Here is a 14,949-nt window from a genome sequence, read left to right on the forward strand (position 1 = left end):
TTGGAATGTATCTTAGTCATTTTTGAGGTTGGGGTGTGGGATGGGGAAAGAGGAAGAAGATGGATGGGTGTCTGGATCTGCGACTTCATCTATTTATAGAACTTCTTGTGAGGAAACTCCCTATACTAATGTAAATCAACAAATGTTCCCACAACTTATAATCCTGAAGTTGTTGCCTGAGTTGGCTGAGACATCAAGTGACTTCCTTACTTACCCAGGGTTACACAGTCTGTGTGTGTCAGAGGAAGGACTCAAACCCAGGTTTTCTTGATTCTAATGAGAGCTCTTTATCCAGTGTACTTGCTGCCATCTTTGGGGCTAATAAGTTCCATATGTTTACAAACCGTTATGTAAAGTAGGACTGTGTCATAAAATGACCTCTTGCAACTTCAGGGTTAATGCAAATTTATGTATTTTAGTTAACTTTATATGTAAACATTTTTTAAATAAAATACAGATGTATTTTAAAATTTTAATATTATTATCTTTAGCTTTTTTTCCTAGCCTCAACCTATAATGAGCTTTAACGCCCCTGACACTATTAGTATAGGACTGTGTCATGCTTTTGTGTTCATTCTTTTTTATTAGTTCCCAATTTTGTCTTCTGCATGTATATCTTTGAAAATTGGTGTTGAAAAATACCTTTACATTGAATATCTCTTATAAAGCCTGATATCTGAGATATATTAGCAAAGTAATACAAATATATGACAGAGCCATTCCCCAGTACCTCATTAATCACACACACACACACACACACACACACACACACACAGAGTTCTTTCCTACTTTAGAGTTTAGGTGATTTATTAGGTGAATTTTCATCTATTTTTCCTTCAAAAAATAAAACCATCGTGGTTAATATAAGAAAAATGTCATTTAGCATTAGTATTTTAATTCCCTAGTTTCCCATTGTATTGTTTAATGGGATGGCCATTTCTGTATTTTAAATCCTGGTCTACAAATCTAAATCCCATTCTCAGATTCCATCTTTTTAACCCTTCTCAGATTTGCTTTTCTGAAATTCTCCACACTGGAGGCAGTGTGGTACAGTGGAAAATGTGGCAGGTTTGGAACCAGAGGATCTGGGTTAAAATCCTTGCTCTTCCTCTTACTTCCTGTATGACCTTAGTCAAGTCATTCACCCTCTCTGGGTCCAAGTTTGCTCATCTCTAAAATAACTGGGTTGGACTAAATACCTTTGAGGTCCTTCTTGCTTTACCACTATGGTTCACCTTTATCTTTAGTGGGCTGCAATAATAAAAACATTACCTGTGTTTTCTAAGGTCTTCTGATTTTGCCTAAAACTTCGTAGTCTTTTGAAGTGCTTCTTAGGTTACTTACCATTTGTGTTCAAGTCAGTTACCAGAAGTGGATATTATTGGCTATATAGTTTGACAAGTCATTGAGGATGACTGCTATCTTTTCCACTGTTACCATGTCAACAGATAGTGGCCTTATTCTCTGTCCTGTTAGCAGGAAGTTACCCCTACAACTCATCTCTTCTTCCTCTGACCTTACTAGGTGGTCTCTTAGCTGATGGCATCTATGGCTCCACATTATCATTACTTGGGAGAAGGTGGCTGCCTTCTCTTCACAGTGTGGATGCTTTTGAAGTGTCTTCATGAGGAAGCTAGTATTGGGTTCTTTAATCCTGGTGTTCAGGGGTTCTTCTTTCACTTTTCTTGTGTTTCACATTCTTCCACCCTCCAGTTTTTTAAAATGCAGGTAAAGATTCTCCTTTTCTTCTTCAGATACCTTTTCTTCTTTGATTACATATGGATGCACTTCTATTTTTTTAAAGGTTATCCTCATTCTCCTTTATAACCTAGGGGGTGTATTCTGAGAACCAAAAGAAAAAAATAAGACATTTAAAAAATTTACTATTACAGAAATACTTATTTCCTTTCCCTTAATTTCTCCATGTTTACTGGTTCTACCACAGGACTAGTAACATAAGGTTAGGGGAGCAGGACTCTCCTTTCATTAGGTAGAAATGTAGTTTATGCAGAAATTCTTCTTTGTATTTGAAGAAGTTGGCACCAGTTGTGGGCCTTTCCCTATTGTGTGTTCTGACTTTGCTTTTTTTTCCTGCTCATGCTGAAAAAAAACAAGCCTCAAAAGGTTCAGTAAAATCCATAATTTTAGGAAGAGGTTACTTAGGCGTTGAATGCCTTAAAGATTTTTGATAATGCAATGCAAACATCCCTAGCTAATTTAATAGAAATTTAGTGCAAGACTGGTCTTCATCTGTATTGTAATTTTTCAGCTCTCCAAGCCTTTAGACAACTGTTTGGGTGATGGTACCACCAAGATCTAACCCAGCCTATAGCAGAGGGTTTTTTGTGCCTCCCTTTGGCAGTCTGGTGAAGCCTATAGATGATTTGTCAGAATAATATTTTTAAGTAATTGAAAAAAAAATTAAAATTTTTTATTTTCATTAACTTAAAAACTTCACTTAGAGGCTAGTGAAAATAAAGATAGGCTTTCTTTTTCCCATTCCATTTTATGGACCCCTGAAATCTAATCATCTGTGGAACCCAGGTTAAGCGTACCTGGTTTATAGGATTGGAGTTTGGCTTGGTAACTCAGTAGTTCTATTTGTAAACTAGAAATGATACATAGTTTAAAAAAAGCTTTATTATAATCATTAATATCACTTTTCCTCACTCATGTACAGTATATCCCACACCTTTAACAAGTATCAGATGTCGAAAACCTCTTTTTGGAGAAATAGGACACACTATTATGAACTTACTTGTTGTGAGTAAAATTAATATTTTGCTTAATTTTACTTCTTATTTGCAAACTTTTACTTAGGAAGTGTCATGCATTTAATTTGTGATTAGTGTTGTTTGGATCTTTTGAGATTCTGAAAATGGAATATGCTAAGTATTTTTTCAAATATGTGAATTGACTTCATTGATTAAAAGTTCATTTAATGGATAGCTCATTCAACTTCAATGATATCAGTTTTTCAAATGGGCTGCCTTTTGGAAAAGAATTCAGTAGAGGGTTCTCTTGTCAAAAATTTAACTATCGTCTAGTAGACTGTCCATTTTGTGTGTGTATTCTCTGTAGTTCCTCCTACTAGAGGAGAAAACTGAGAATGTTACTTGAGAACACGGTTTCTATATACACAACAAGTAACATTTATGTAGCTCTTTAAGGTCTGTAGAATGCTTCATTTATACGTAGGTGCTGCTATTACCCTCATTTCATAGGTGAGGAAACTGAAGCTCAGAAAGGTTAAATGACTTGCCCAGGGTCACACAGCTGATTCAAGTTTCCTCAGCAATATTCAAATTCAGGTCTTTCTAAATTCAAGTTCCATCCACTATGCCATCTAGCTTTCCTTTAAAGTACAGTGGCTAGTGAGCGTATGAATTTTTTTTTAAAATTCACTTATGAAAATATTTAGCAACTCACTTACTTTCTTTTTACCTTGATCTAGTGACAGGTTAATAGTGTGCATGCTGCTTCCACCTATCATGTATTTTTTATATATACCATGCCCCTATATCCATTCCAGACATACCTTCCTTCACTTTTATCTCCTTCATGATGGTGATAGGTAGCAGCAGACAGGGATGACATCTACTCTGTCCCCAACTTGCCATAAGCACCATCATGTAACATTTGAAGTAAACAAGTTATTTACTATATTAAGAAGCCAGTAAAAAGTTTGTAATTATGAATTATTTCATATTGGTTTGTGTTTTACTTGTGTTTGTATGCTCTATATTAGGGATATATTTGTAATGGTAAGATAATAGCGATTAGCACTTTAAAATTTAGGAAAATATGAAACTATCAGCTTATTTTTATTATAGGACCTCCGAAATTATCAGTACACTTTGCATAATATAGAACAGCTGTTGATTCACATGGAAATGGGTAAAAGCTGCATAAAAATACCTCGAAAAAGATACAGTGATGTAAGTACAATTGAATTTTTTAAATTGTGGGGCCAGTTTTTAGTTAGATAGATTTTATATTTACTTAGGAGAATATTGCATGTCAGATTTTATTTTCATTCAGACTGTACCTACATACTTATATTCCAATGGGTCTTTGATCTACTTACTACTTGTAACTCCTTCTTTCTAGTGTTAATCTCGACCCATCCAGGCTTCCTGATTCTCAGAAATTCTTGTTCACATCCTTCCATAAATCCTCCATAGAGGATCTACTCAATAAGAAAGAGGTCTTCTAGGTTTTAAAAAAAACATATCTTATGGACACCAGTATAACATTTTAGTATTTAGTTTTATTTACTAACATTTAGTGTATTCAATGCCTCATAATTTTGGGAAACGAGTAAAATGTGCATCACTGTTTTAATGTTGTAGGATCTTGTTTTTCCTCTTTTCCTATAAATTAATTTGCATCTTTTTAGAACATATTTTTCTGCCACATTAAGGGGATTTATTTAGACCAAAGATGGTCAGTGATGAACCCCACCAGGAATGTGATTTCTTACATTATTATAAATAATAAAGGCAAAATACCCTTTATGTTCATATTACCAGGTCATGAAAGTCATAAATTCTTCTAATGAGCATGTCATAAGCATTGGAGCTAGTTTTAGTATGGAAGCTGATTCTCATCTAGTCTGTGTTCAGAATGATGGAATTTATCAAACACAAGCCAACAGTGCAACTGGCCATCCCAGAAAAGGTAAGATTTTTTTAAATAACATTTTAGTAAAAAGACGTAATTTTTGTTCAATTATTTTAAATGATAACATAAAAATGTTTTCTCACTAGTCTTAACGGAAGCACTATTGTATAGGCATCTAAGTAAGATCTGTGACTTTTAAATGATAAATATTAACTAGATCACTGTTCATCAAAAAACAAGTTCTCCTCTTTGCTGCTCCCTCTTGCCCTCCACCTGCCTGCCCCCCCCCATTACCTACTATTCTTCTCATAGCAACATCTTAAAGACAGTACTACTTCGAGAAGTTGTGAATTCTTCTTCTTGTGTAACAAATATGATAGAACAGAAACCTATATGCTTCAGGATAGTTTTGGTATATTTCTGCCTAGTAGAGCGAATTAACAGACGTAGGTAGTTGCTCATTATTTCATTGTCCCGTATTGGTTCCCCACTGGTGACAGAAAGCACTGTTGTTGAAGGACACTGGTTTGAGTCAGGATTTCTGGGCTGTACCTCCTCTTCCACTCTGTATATGTGACCTTGGGAAAGACATTCAATCTCTCTGGATCTTAGTTTCCTCTGTAAAGTGAGAGCATGACTAACATTTCCTAAGAGCCTTTTAATTTCAAAAATTCCATTTCTTTGTGACACAGAGCGTTTGTAGAGTAGGCTATTTTCCTCACTCCAGAAACTAGTAAATTTAAATATGTAATCCAAATCCAATTATTTCTGTCCACTCAGGTGCATTTCCTTTTTGTCCTCCAGTGTTTAGACTGTATGTTCCCTAAATTAATACCTTGGAAATTAGAATTTATTGCCATATATTTTCTAAAGGATAACAGGAAGTATTTTGTGATTGATAAAATATTTTCTGATTATATTATACCTCATTCTGTCCATTATCACCAGTAACTGAGGAGGTCTATAGAAATTAATTTTCTAGTTAACACATATATTTCCTTTTAAGCATTTGCCTTTTTTTGTGGTTTAGACATTTGGGGTAAAAATATTCTTAAGATGTATTACACACAACTCCTTTTAAAACAGAATATACCAAATATGATTTAGCCTTTTCTTAAATAACAGTTTTTAGGATGATAAAATCATAGTTCTAGACATGGAAAGGACCTGAGAAGTCATCTAGTCTAATTCTTTCTTTTTATAGATGAGGAAACTAAGGCCCAAGGTGGTTCAGTGACTTGTCCAAGGTCACATAGATCATAACGTGCACAAGATCACATGGGTTGTACACTAAACATCAGATCTGGAATTGGAACCAAGTTTGTCTGATTCTAGAAACAGTGCTCACAGTTTTGTTATACTATGCTGCCCTCTTAAAGGTTGTTATGATGAATATTAAATATTGTACATTAAGTGTGATAAAATGTTCTTGGATCCTTTTGGGGAGTGACTGGCTGTTTGTCATTACACTAAATGACCCCAGGCTGCTCTGCTTTTTGAGGTCTGAGGGGAGGGAGTGGTTTTTTCCTTCTAGATCGGTTGGTTGTCAGTTTTCACTTTTATTAGTGTGCTTCCTTCTCATAGCCTGTCTTCATTCCTAATTTACTACTTTTAATCTGTGTAAGCTGCAAAATTAGAAAATTCAGCTTATTAGAAGTGTGTATAAACTCAGATTAAATAGGTTCAGTGTGAGGGCCTTACTTATAAATGAAGGATTGATGTTGCAGAGAGGCCAATATAGAAAGGACTGACAAAGGGCCATTAGATTTATCCACTTGGAAGTTATTGGTCACCTTTGAGAAGGTCATTTCATTGGAATGCAGAGGATGGAAGCTAGGTGGCAAGTGTTGAGGAGGGAGTTGGTAAGAAAGTATCCTGCTCCTCTGATGCTTTATGATGATATGGAGGGGACTCTGGGCTCTTGAAGCAGAGTAACATTTCTAACAGGACTTGTCAAGTTGGAAGGACTTTAAATGGTGACTTGACAGTACCTTGTTTGTCATATCAGAAGACTAGTCTAAATTTGGAGAGGGTTATTCCTGGATTGGACACAGACTTTTGTGGCTGTAGTTACTCATGGTGATGTCAAACAAATCATAGAAGGCTAACATTCTGGGTCAGTGGAATGAGCATCAGCAAAATAATAGATCCTTGAAGTTAACAATAAAACCATATAATAAAAATTTTTTTTAAGTTTGATGCCAGGGAGCACCCTTGCCTTATTTTTGTTTTTAAAGAAAGTTATTCTAATTCAAAAGAGCCTAATTTTAAAAAACAGACATTTAATAAAAATGTTTTAACCCTTACATGTGGTTGTTTGGCATCTATTGAGCTAATCATCATCATTGATCATCATCATTATAATTATTTTTACTATTAATTGACAAGGCCTGTCACTTTCACCTTTACAGCATCTTTAATATATGTCCCCTTCTTTCCACTGCTATACGCCCTCATCGTCTCAAGCCTAGATTATGACAATAGCCTGCTGGTGAGTCTGCCTGCCTTAAGTCTCTCCCTGCTCTGTTCTATCTTCCATTCAGCCACTAAAATGATTTTCCTAAAGTGCAGGTTGTATCATATCACTCCCGGCTCCCTTCTCTGCCATGTTCCCTGATCTATAAATTCCAGTGGCCATTCAAAGCTCTTCATAACCTAGTCCCCCTCCTAGCTTTCTAGTCTTCTTGTACCTTATTCTCCACCCCCCCCCCCATACTGTTCATTCTAGTGACACGGGCCTCCTGACTGTTTCTCCAACAAGACATCCCTTCCATCTCTTGGCTATGGGCATTCTTTCTGGCTTCCCTGGCTTCTTTTAAGTTCCAGTTAAAATCTCACTATCTATAAGAAGCCTTCCTCAATCCCCCTTAATTCCAGCATCTTCCTCTGTTAATTATTTCCTGTTTACATAGGTATTTTGTATATATTTATTTGCATGTTGTCTTTCCCCTTAAATTGTGAGCTCTTTGAGGGCAGGGGACTGTCTGTTTTTGTATACTCAAGCTTAGCACAGTACCTGGCGCATAGCAGGCACCTAATGCTTATGTACTGACTTTTACTTATTAATGTGATTAATAAATTTGATCTGGCCAAATTGGATTATTTTCTGTCCCCTAAAAACATGATACTTTATTCCATTTAGGTTTTTGCTCACATTGTTCCTTTTGCTTAGAATAGCCTCATTTTCTTCTCTCTACTTAAATTTTTATCCTTTAAAGCCCAACTTAAACACCCCCTTCTCCATTACTCTTTCTGGGAGTCCTTTTGTCAGAAACCACCTTCCCTTCCAGATCTTACCCAGAACTGCTTTGCACTTCTCTGATGAACTGAAGTATTATTTTCCATTGTAGTTATCTGTGTGTCATACCCCTTTACTAGGCTGAAACATCCACAAAGACAGCTTTGAATCTATTCATAATAGTAAGAGCTAACATTTATTTAGTACTCAAAGGTTCAGAGAACACTTTACATGAATATTTTCTCATTTGATCTAAACAACCCTGTGAGGTAGGTGGCTATTATTATCTTCATCTTACAGATGAGGAAACAGTCTGAGAGGGGTCAGTGACTTACCCAGGTCACACAGCCGGATTTGAACCTAGTCTTCTTGACTTCAAGTCCAGTGATTTTACACTAAGGGATAGGGACTAGGTCTATGATTCAGTTGGTATAGGGAACTCCTGGGTGTGGAAACTCCCTCTAACAATGCAGGTTGGCACCTTTTCTGTAGTTTATAGTCTTAAGAGAGTTGCTTAGAGCACTTAGAGGTAAAGTGACCTAGTGACTACAGTTAGTGTGTGTCAGGCAGGGCTTGAACCAAGGTCTTCCTAGGTTTGAGGCCAGCTTTCTTTTCATTCCTAGAATGTGTGCATATATACATGTATATATGCACATATACATATATACATACACACATATGTGTATGTACACATAATTTAACAAAATAGCAAGAGAAATTCTGTATCCCGTTTTACACTTTTTTCTTCTGTGGTATAAAAATGTAATGTTTTATTCTCTTTTTGTTATCTGTCACCTATGCACTAACTTAGCATCTTCCAGCTACAAGAGTACTACAAGCCTTCCCTTGTAGCAGATATGCATAGTTCAGCAAAAACAAATTGACATATTGGTCATGTAACTTAAGAAAAAATAAGTTGTGGGTATTACTTTTTGATAACAACTAAGTAATTTTTAATTAATTTACCATGAAAAACAAATCCATCAGTTTACTGATTTTGCTTTTCTTTATCAGTGACTGGTGCAAGTTTTGTGGTATTCAATGGAGCCCTAAAAACATCTTCAGGATTTCTTGCTAAATCCAGCATAGTTGAAGGTATGAATTTCTTCGACTGTTTTGATGTAAAAATTGATTCCAAAATTTCTAGAATTTTTGAGGAAATATTCCAAAAGGCATCTAACATGAAGTGATTCAACTCAAGCAGATTAATACTTTGCATGACTTTAGATCATTTCCCCTTCTGCAGTGGACAACAGAGAACTGCTTTTATTTAATGTTTACCAAATGGTGATTTTCATTAAAGTAGGAATTTATGAGACTTGGAAAGTGAATGCATTCCATATGGAAACTAAAATATGATTTGCAGATACAAGTTGAGCTGGTTTACTGCATAATGATCAATTAGGAAAAGAACATTTATTGATAGGAAAAAATCTAAAGGTTTCTTTAGAAAATAGTTGAAGCGCTTTATCCTGAGAAGATATTTATAGTGAAGTTATTTTACAGTCTTTGGGAAAAGATAACATTATTAGCCTTGAGAATAACTTTTGTATCTTAAAAATTGTACATCATGATTTCATAAACTATAAATTTTTAATCATAAGCATTTTGGTATATAGTTGTTACGTGTACTCTGATCTGAAAGCTTTTGACAAATAAGGTTTCTGTGTTACTGAAATGCAATTAACTAGGAAAAAAAAGAATGCTTATTTTTGTTATTAAACAAAAAAGAACTAAAATAGAGGGCTTTTTTTTCCAAATAAGAACATTTTTATATGCTGATACAGCAGAGTCTTCACTGAAATTAAACTTTTTACTTCATAAAATATTCATGTTTTCTTTGTATATCAAAGAATTAGAATTCAGTGACCTAGGGACATTTTTTTTAATCACAAGATGACTTGTACACAAAATAGTATTTTGATAATAGAAACCAGTGTTTTACAATAATAGATATCGTTACTTAGTTTAAGAAATCTCTAACTTAAATTCTTTTATTTCTAGATGGTTTGATGGTACAAATAACTCCAGAGACAATGGAAGGCTTACGTCTAGCTCTAAGAGACCAAAAAGACTTTAAAATTACGTGTGGGAAAGTAGATGCGGTAGACTCAAGAGAATATGTGGATATCTGCTGGGTAGATACTGAAGAAAGAGGAAACAAAGGGTAGGAATTTTTTAATGTAATAGTTAATCATTGAAATTAAAAGAAAATATAAGAGGAAACATTAAGCTTTTGACCAAAATTTTATATTTAAGTAATATATTTAAGCATTTAGATGAATGCTTATGTCATCTTGTTTTTAAAATGTGTGCACCATTTATATTATTAAGGCAAAATTCATGACCTCGAAGAGTCAGAATTGAAGGGTATATTGAATTCTCTAGGTAGAAGGCAGAGGAAGCATAACATTTATTCAGACTCCAAAGGATCAGACCCAAGGACCAATGCTCCCAATTCGATATCATGGCAACAACATTCCAAAACCAATAAGCCCGTCTCACTATAGTAATGAGGAGGTTACAATAAAATATTATAGCAGCAAGCCAGAACATATTTGTGCTTTCCCTCAATGCTAGGGTCCTCCTGTAAGAAGATCATTCACAAGTCCTAAGTCCCTGCTCAGCACTCTCTCCTGCAACTCTGCTGACTCCAAGCTCCCTCTTGTGTTCAGTACTCTCTGCTCTGCACACTCTGGAAGCTGGCCCTTGGCTCCTGAGTCATGTGCTTCTAGTCCTCCTTTCTGCCTCTTCTGCTCCTCCGTTTCTAGACTTCTTCAGCTTCTGCCCTTTCCAAGCTCTGTTCTCTTTTTATACAGCCCTTAGGTGTCATCTGATTGACTAGAGCTCAGGCACATATCATTGGCTGTGGTCTTAGCAACTTCCCTTAGGGCCCTGAGAGCTTCAAACTAGCTAACTAGTTTGCTAACTGGCCTGGGGCCTCACACTTAATTAAAAGGTGTGGGCCTCTCTCTAATCAGACTTCCCTTGTTGGCCCCACCCAAAGCCCTACCAGAAACCTATTCAGTGGGTGGGAAAGATCTATTCACTTACTGAATGACTTTTCATTGGGCCCCAAGATCTTTTCTTTTCTTTCTTTTAGTTTTTTTTGGGTGGGGGCAGGGCAATTGGGGTTAAGTGACTTGCCCAAGGTCTGTCTGAGGCTGGATTTGAACTCAGGTCCTCCTGACTCCAGGGCCAGTGCTCTACTCACTGCACCACCTAGCTGCCCCCCCCCCCCCCAAGATCTTTTCACTTCCATTACTAGGCAACTTATACAAACCCTTTTTTTTTTCAAGGACAACAGAATCCCCTCAAAATGAACACATCACATTTGCAAAATGCTTAACACAATATCACACTATCAGAGTGGCCACATGGCTGGCTTGTCGGGTCCCCTAGATCTTTGTATCCATTACGTAGGTCAGTAGGAAACTGGTGTCAATAATATCATAACAATATAACAATACTCCAAGGATAATACAAAATAAGTACACAGAACAATATCATCATTCCCACCCTTGAACAAACGGGGCTCAAAATCGTGGGGTAAGAGGCGAAGGTCTCATCCTCCGTAGCTTCTTCTTGCTGAAATTGGATGTAGAGCTGTCCCTGCCCCAAGAGGTCAAGAGTCCTATTCTAGAGGCAAGTTCTTTAGCAAGCTGGTACCTAGGAACTCAGTCAACCCCAGATCCTTAGGCAGTCAGTCATCTGAAAGTGTAGGGTGCTTAGGGTATTTAAGCCTAAAGGAGACAGAACTAGCAACAAGGTTAACCAAAACAAAGAGCAAAAAGTGTGGGCAAGTATGGGCTATTATCCTTCAAATAAAATCATCTCCATTTTGATTGCAACTCCAATTATGCAGAGATTCAAGCTCATAGCCAAACTCTAGTGGGAAATATTTCTTTTCAAAAGGAACACAATGAGGAAACTAAGTCAGGAGGATCTCATCCTACACAGAGACTAAGATTGCCCTGAAGGCTTTTTCCCCCAGATACAAAATTTTCATCCCTTAATCGCACAAGATCACTTTCCCTCAGAGTGGTTTGTGGCATTTTTCAGCATCAGCCATGCTTCTGGAGTCCATAAATCCATTATCATAGCCCTGTTCATGGTAATATGTATGAGTCAGGGGCACAATTTGGTAATTATCTTCCCCTGAATAAACAACTGTTACAGTATTGTCCTTTCCATGGGCTGTGATTTCTGCAGCCTTTGGAACATATCTGGCTTCCATTTTACCCATACCTTAGCTCCCAGTTTTATTCTTTCAATAGAGCCAGACCCTTTTGTTCCTCTACTGGTTACTTTGGAAGGAGGGTCACAGTTTTCACAATGGGTATTTTTTCACAGGGGATAATGATCACCTGAACTATTCTCATTTCTACAAAACTGTACAGGTTCTTCACCCAAATTCTGGAGTGTCACAATAATTTCTCTTTGATAATTAGAATCTATCACTCCAGCCAATATATGTATTCCTTAGCTGCTAATCCTGGTTTAGGTAATATCTGTCCAAAGTGATTCTTGGGGATTCTCATACATATCCCAGTAGAGATTTTTCTTATCTCCTTTCTATTCAACCTAAAGTTCTCTATACAATGTAAATCATATCCTGCCCAACCAGATGTTCCTGGACACAGTGGTGGGACATCTTCCTTCACAGTCCAAAATTCAATATTTTGGCTCTCACGTGTTTGCTTGTTTTCTAATCTGCAGATTTGGGGTCATCATTCTGACTAGAGGTGTACTTCCTCCTAAGGGCTTATTATTCAAGTTACATAGGGCAGTAAACAAATTATCTTTCCAATGTTAATATGAATTATTAGAGCTTAATTTTCTCAACTGTTCTTTCAACAATCCATTTGTTCTTTCAGTTAACCCAGATGCTTGTGGGTAATATAGAATATGATATACCCACTCCATATTATTCAGTACACAATATCTCTTCATTTCATTATCCTTGAAATGTGACCCATTGTCACTTTGAATCTGCATCGGGGTTCCATAGTATAAACTCACAATATCTAGGGTTTTACAGGTGATTTTCTGAGTTGCATTCTTATATTGACAAGCCACTAGTACACCTGAATAGGTGTCAACACATGTACATATATATTTACATCCTTTATCTTGGGGTAGTGGTTCAATATAATCTATCTGCCAAGTTTGGGTTGGAACTTTCACCCTTGCTTTTTCTCCAGTTACTATCCTAGGAACAATTTGTTCTTTTTCTAATTGGCACATACAACACTCTTCTGTTGTTTGTTTTAATGATGCATGAGAGATACTAATACCTTGATCCTATGCCCATTGACGCGTGGCCTGGACCCCTAAATGGCCAGCTGTCTGGTGGACCCATTTTGCTAATACTGGGTCATCATTTGGTGTCAGAGTAGGGTCATTACGTTCAGTAGCAGTCTTTGCTAGCCAATCCGCATGTACGTTGTACTCACGTTCTGGTATGGTCAGGGTCATGTGAGCATCAACGTGAAAAACTGACAAATTTGTAACCAGAGATATATCCCATATATCTTCCCACAGCTCTTTACCCTAAACTTGTTTGCCATGAGTCTCCCAATTCTGATTCTTCCACAGACATCCACATAGCTAACCCATTAGCTACTGCCCATGAGTCAGTAAATATATGACACTGTCCTCCTTTCTCTGTTTTGATGGTTTGATGTACTGCCATCAGTTCAGCATATTGGCTACTTCCACCTATCCCAGAACTTACCAAAGTTCACCTAGTACAGGGGTTATAGGCTACTGCTTTCCAATGTGTCCCAAATATTTTGCTGTCCCATCAGTAAACCAAGCATTCTGTTCCTCAGTTAGTCCATCATATCATCATTCCATTTCACTAAGGATTGTACCAACTGTTGCTTTGGTTCAGGGGGTTTTTCATTCCCCTCAGTGTCATTGTTCGCCACAGATTCACGTAGAGCAGAAACTCCACTTTTGCCTGCTCTTGAGCTTTTCTGAATATACCACTTCCATTTGATTATGCTCGCCTCTTGCACATGTCCAGTTCTTTGGGAAGCTAGGGTACTCATTACCCAAGTCACAATCGGAATTCTAGGCCTTAATACCACTTCATGGCCCAGAGACAGTTGCTCAGTTTCTACCAAAGCCCAATATGCAGCTAACAGCTGCTTCTCAAAGAGTGTATATTGCATTCCAGATGAAGGTAGTTTACGTGACCAAAATCCTAAAGGTACATTTCGACTTTGTTGTTTTTGCCATAAACTCCAATTTGCATCGTCATCTTGCACAGTCACTTGTAATTTTACTGGCCCATTTTGCATAGACCATAAATCTAGGGCTAATTGTATAGCAGCCTTTGCTTCTTCAAAAGCTCTACTTTGTTCAAGTCCCCAATCAAATTCGTATTTCTTCCTGGTAACTTCACATAAAGGCTTCAAAATCTGCCCCAAGTGTGGGGTGTGGCATCTCCAATAACCAATGAGCTTTTGGCCTCTATGAACTTTTGGCCCTCTTTCTTATTAGTAGGGGTGGGGAAATCCTGGATTTTTTGTTGAGCTTGTGGGAGAATTTCTCTCAGTCCACTTTATTCCCCAAAATTTTACAGTTGCAGTTGTAGTCCTTGAACCTTTGCAGGGTTAATTTCCATCCTTTGCTTTTCATATGGTCAATTAATAGTGTCAGACTCTTCTCCACTTCTTTTACATCTTCTCCCTGTATCATGATGTCATCTGTGTAGTGGGTAAGCTGTACACCAGGTAACTTTAGTTCATCTAAATGTTCAACTACAATCCTGTAGTTGGGCTATGAAGATATCCGTATGGCAGGCATGTAAATGTATACTCTTGGCCTTGCCAAGTAAAAGCAAACTGGTCCGATTGCTTGGAGTTTATTGGCATTGGTCAAATCAATAACTGCATACCAAGTCCCTTCATGTTTCTGTATTCTCTCTATTAAAGTGATAGTATGTGAAACAGCAGCATACAGGGGAGGAGTCATTTTGTTCAATTGTCTATAATCTACTGTCAACCTCCACATTCCATCTGACTTTCGCACTGGCCAGACAGCATTGTTCCATTGAGTGGTTGTGGGGACTAACACTC

At 37.0% G+C, this 14,949-nt stretch overlaps 1 protein-coding gene across 3 annotated transcripts in view; it reads left to right on the forward strand.

The window, feature by feature from the left end:
- Positions 1-14,949, forward strand: part of ZFYVE16 (zinc finger FYVE-type containing 16) — a 72,226-nt gene that overhangs the window by 42,773 nt on the left and 14,504 nt on the right. For all 3 annotated transcript variants that reach the window (XM_036764502.1, XM_036764520.1, XM_036764509.1), the window contains exons 11-15: positions 2,681-2,763; positions 3,834-3,938; positions 4,533-4,680; positions 8,876-8,956; positions 9,866-10,028. In XM_036764502.1, coding sequence (XP_036620397.1) covers positions 2,681-2,763; positions 3,834-3,938; positions 4,533-4,680; positions 8,876-8,956; positions 9,866-10,028 — 580 coding nt within the window. The remainder of the gene's footprint in view (positions 1-2,680; positions 2,764-3,833; positions 3,939-4,532; positions 4,681-8,875; positions 8,957-9,865; positions 10,029-14,949) is intronic.

Source organism: Trichosurus vulpecula, chromosome 1, assembly GCF_011100635.1.
Source record: "Trichosurus vulpecula isolate mTriVul1 chromosome 1, mTriVul1.pri, whole genome shotgun sequence".
NCBI classification, from domain to species: Eukaryota; Metazoa; Chordata; class Mammalia; order Diprotodontia; family Phalangeridae; genus Trichosurus; species Trichosurus vulpecula.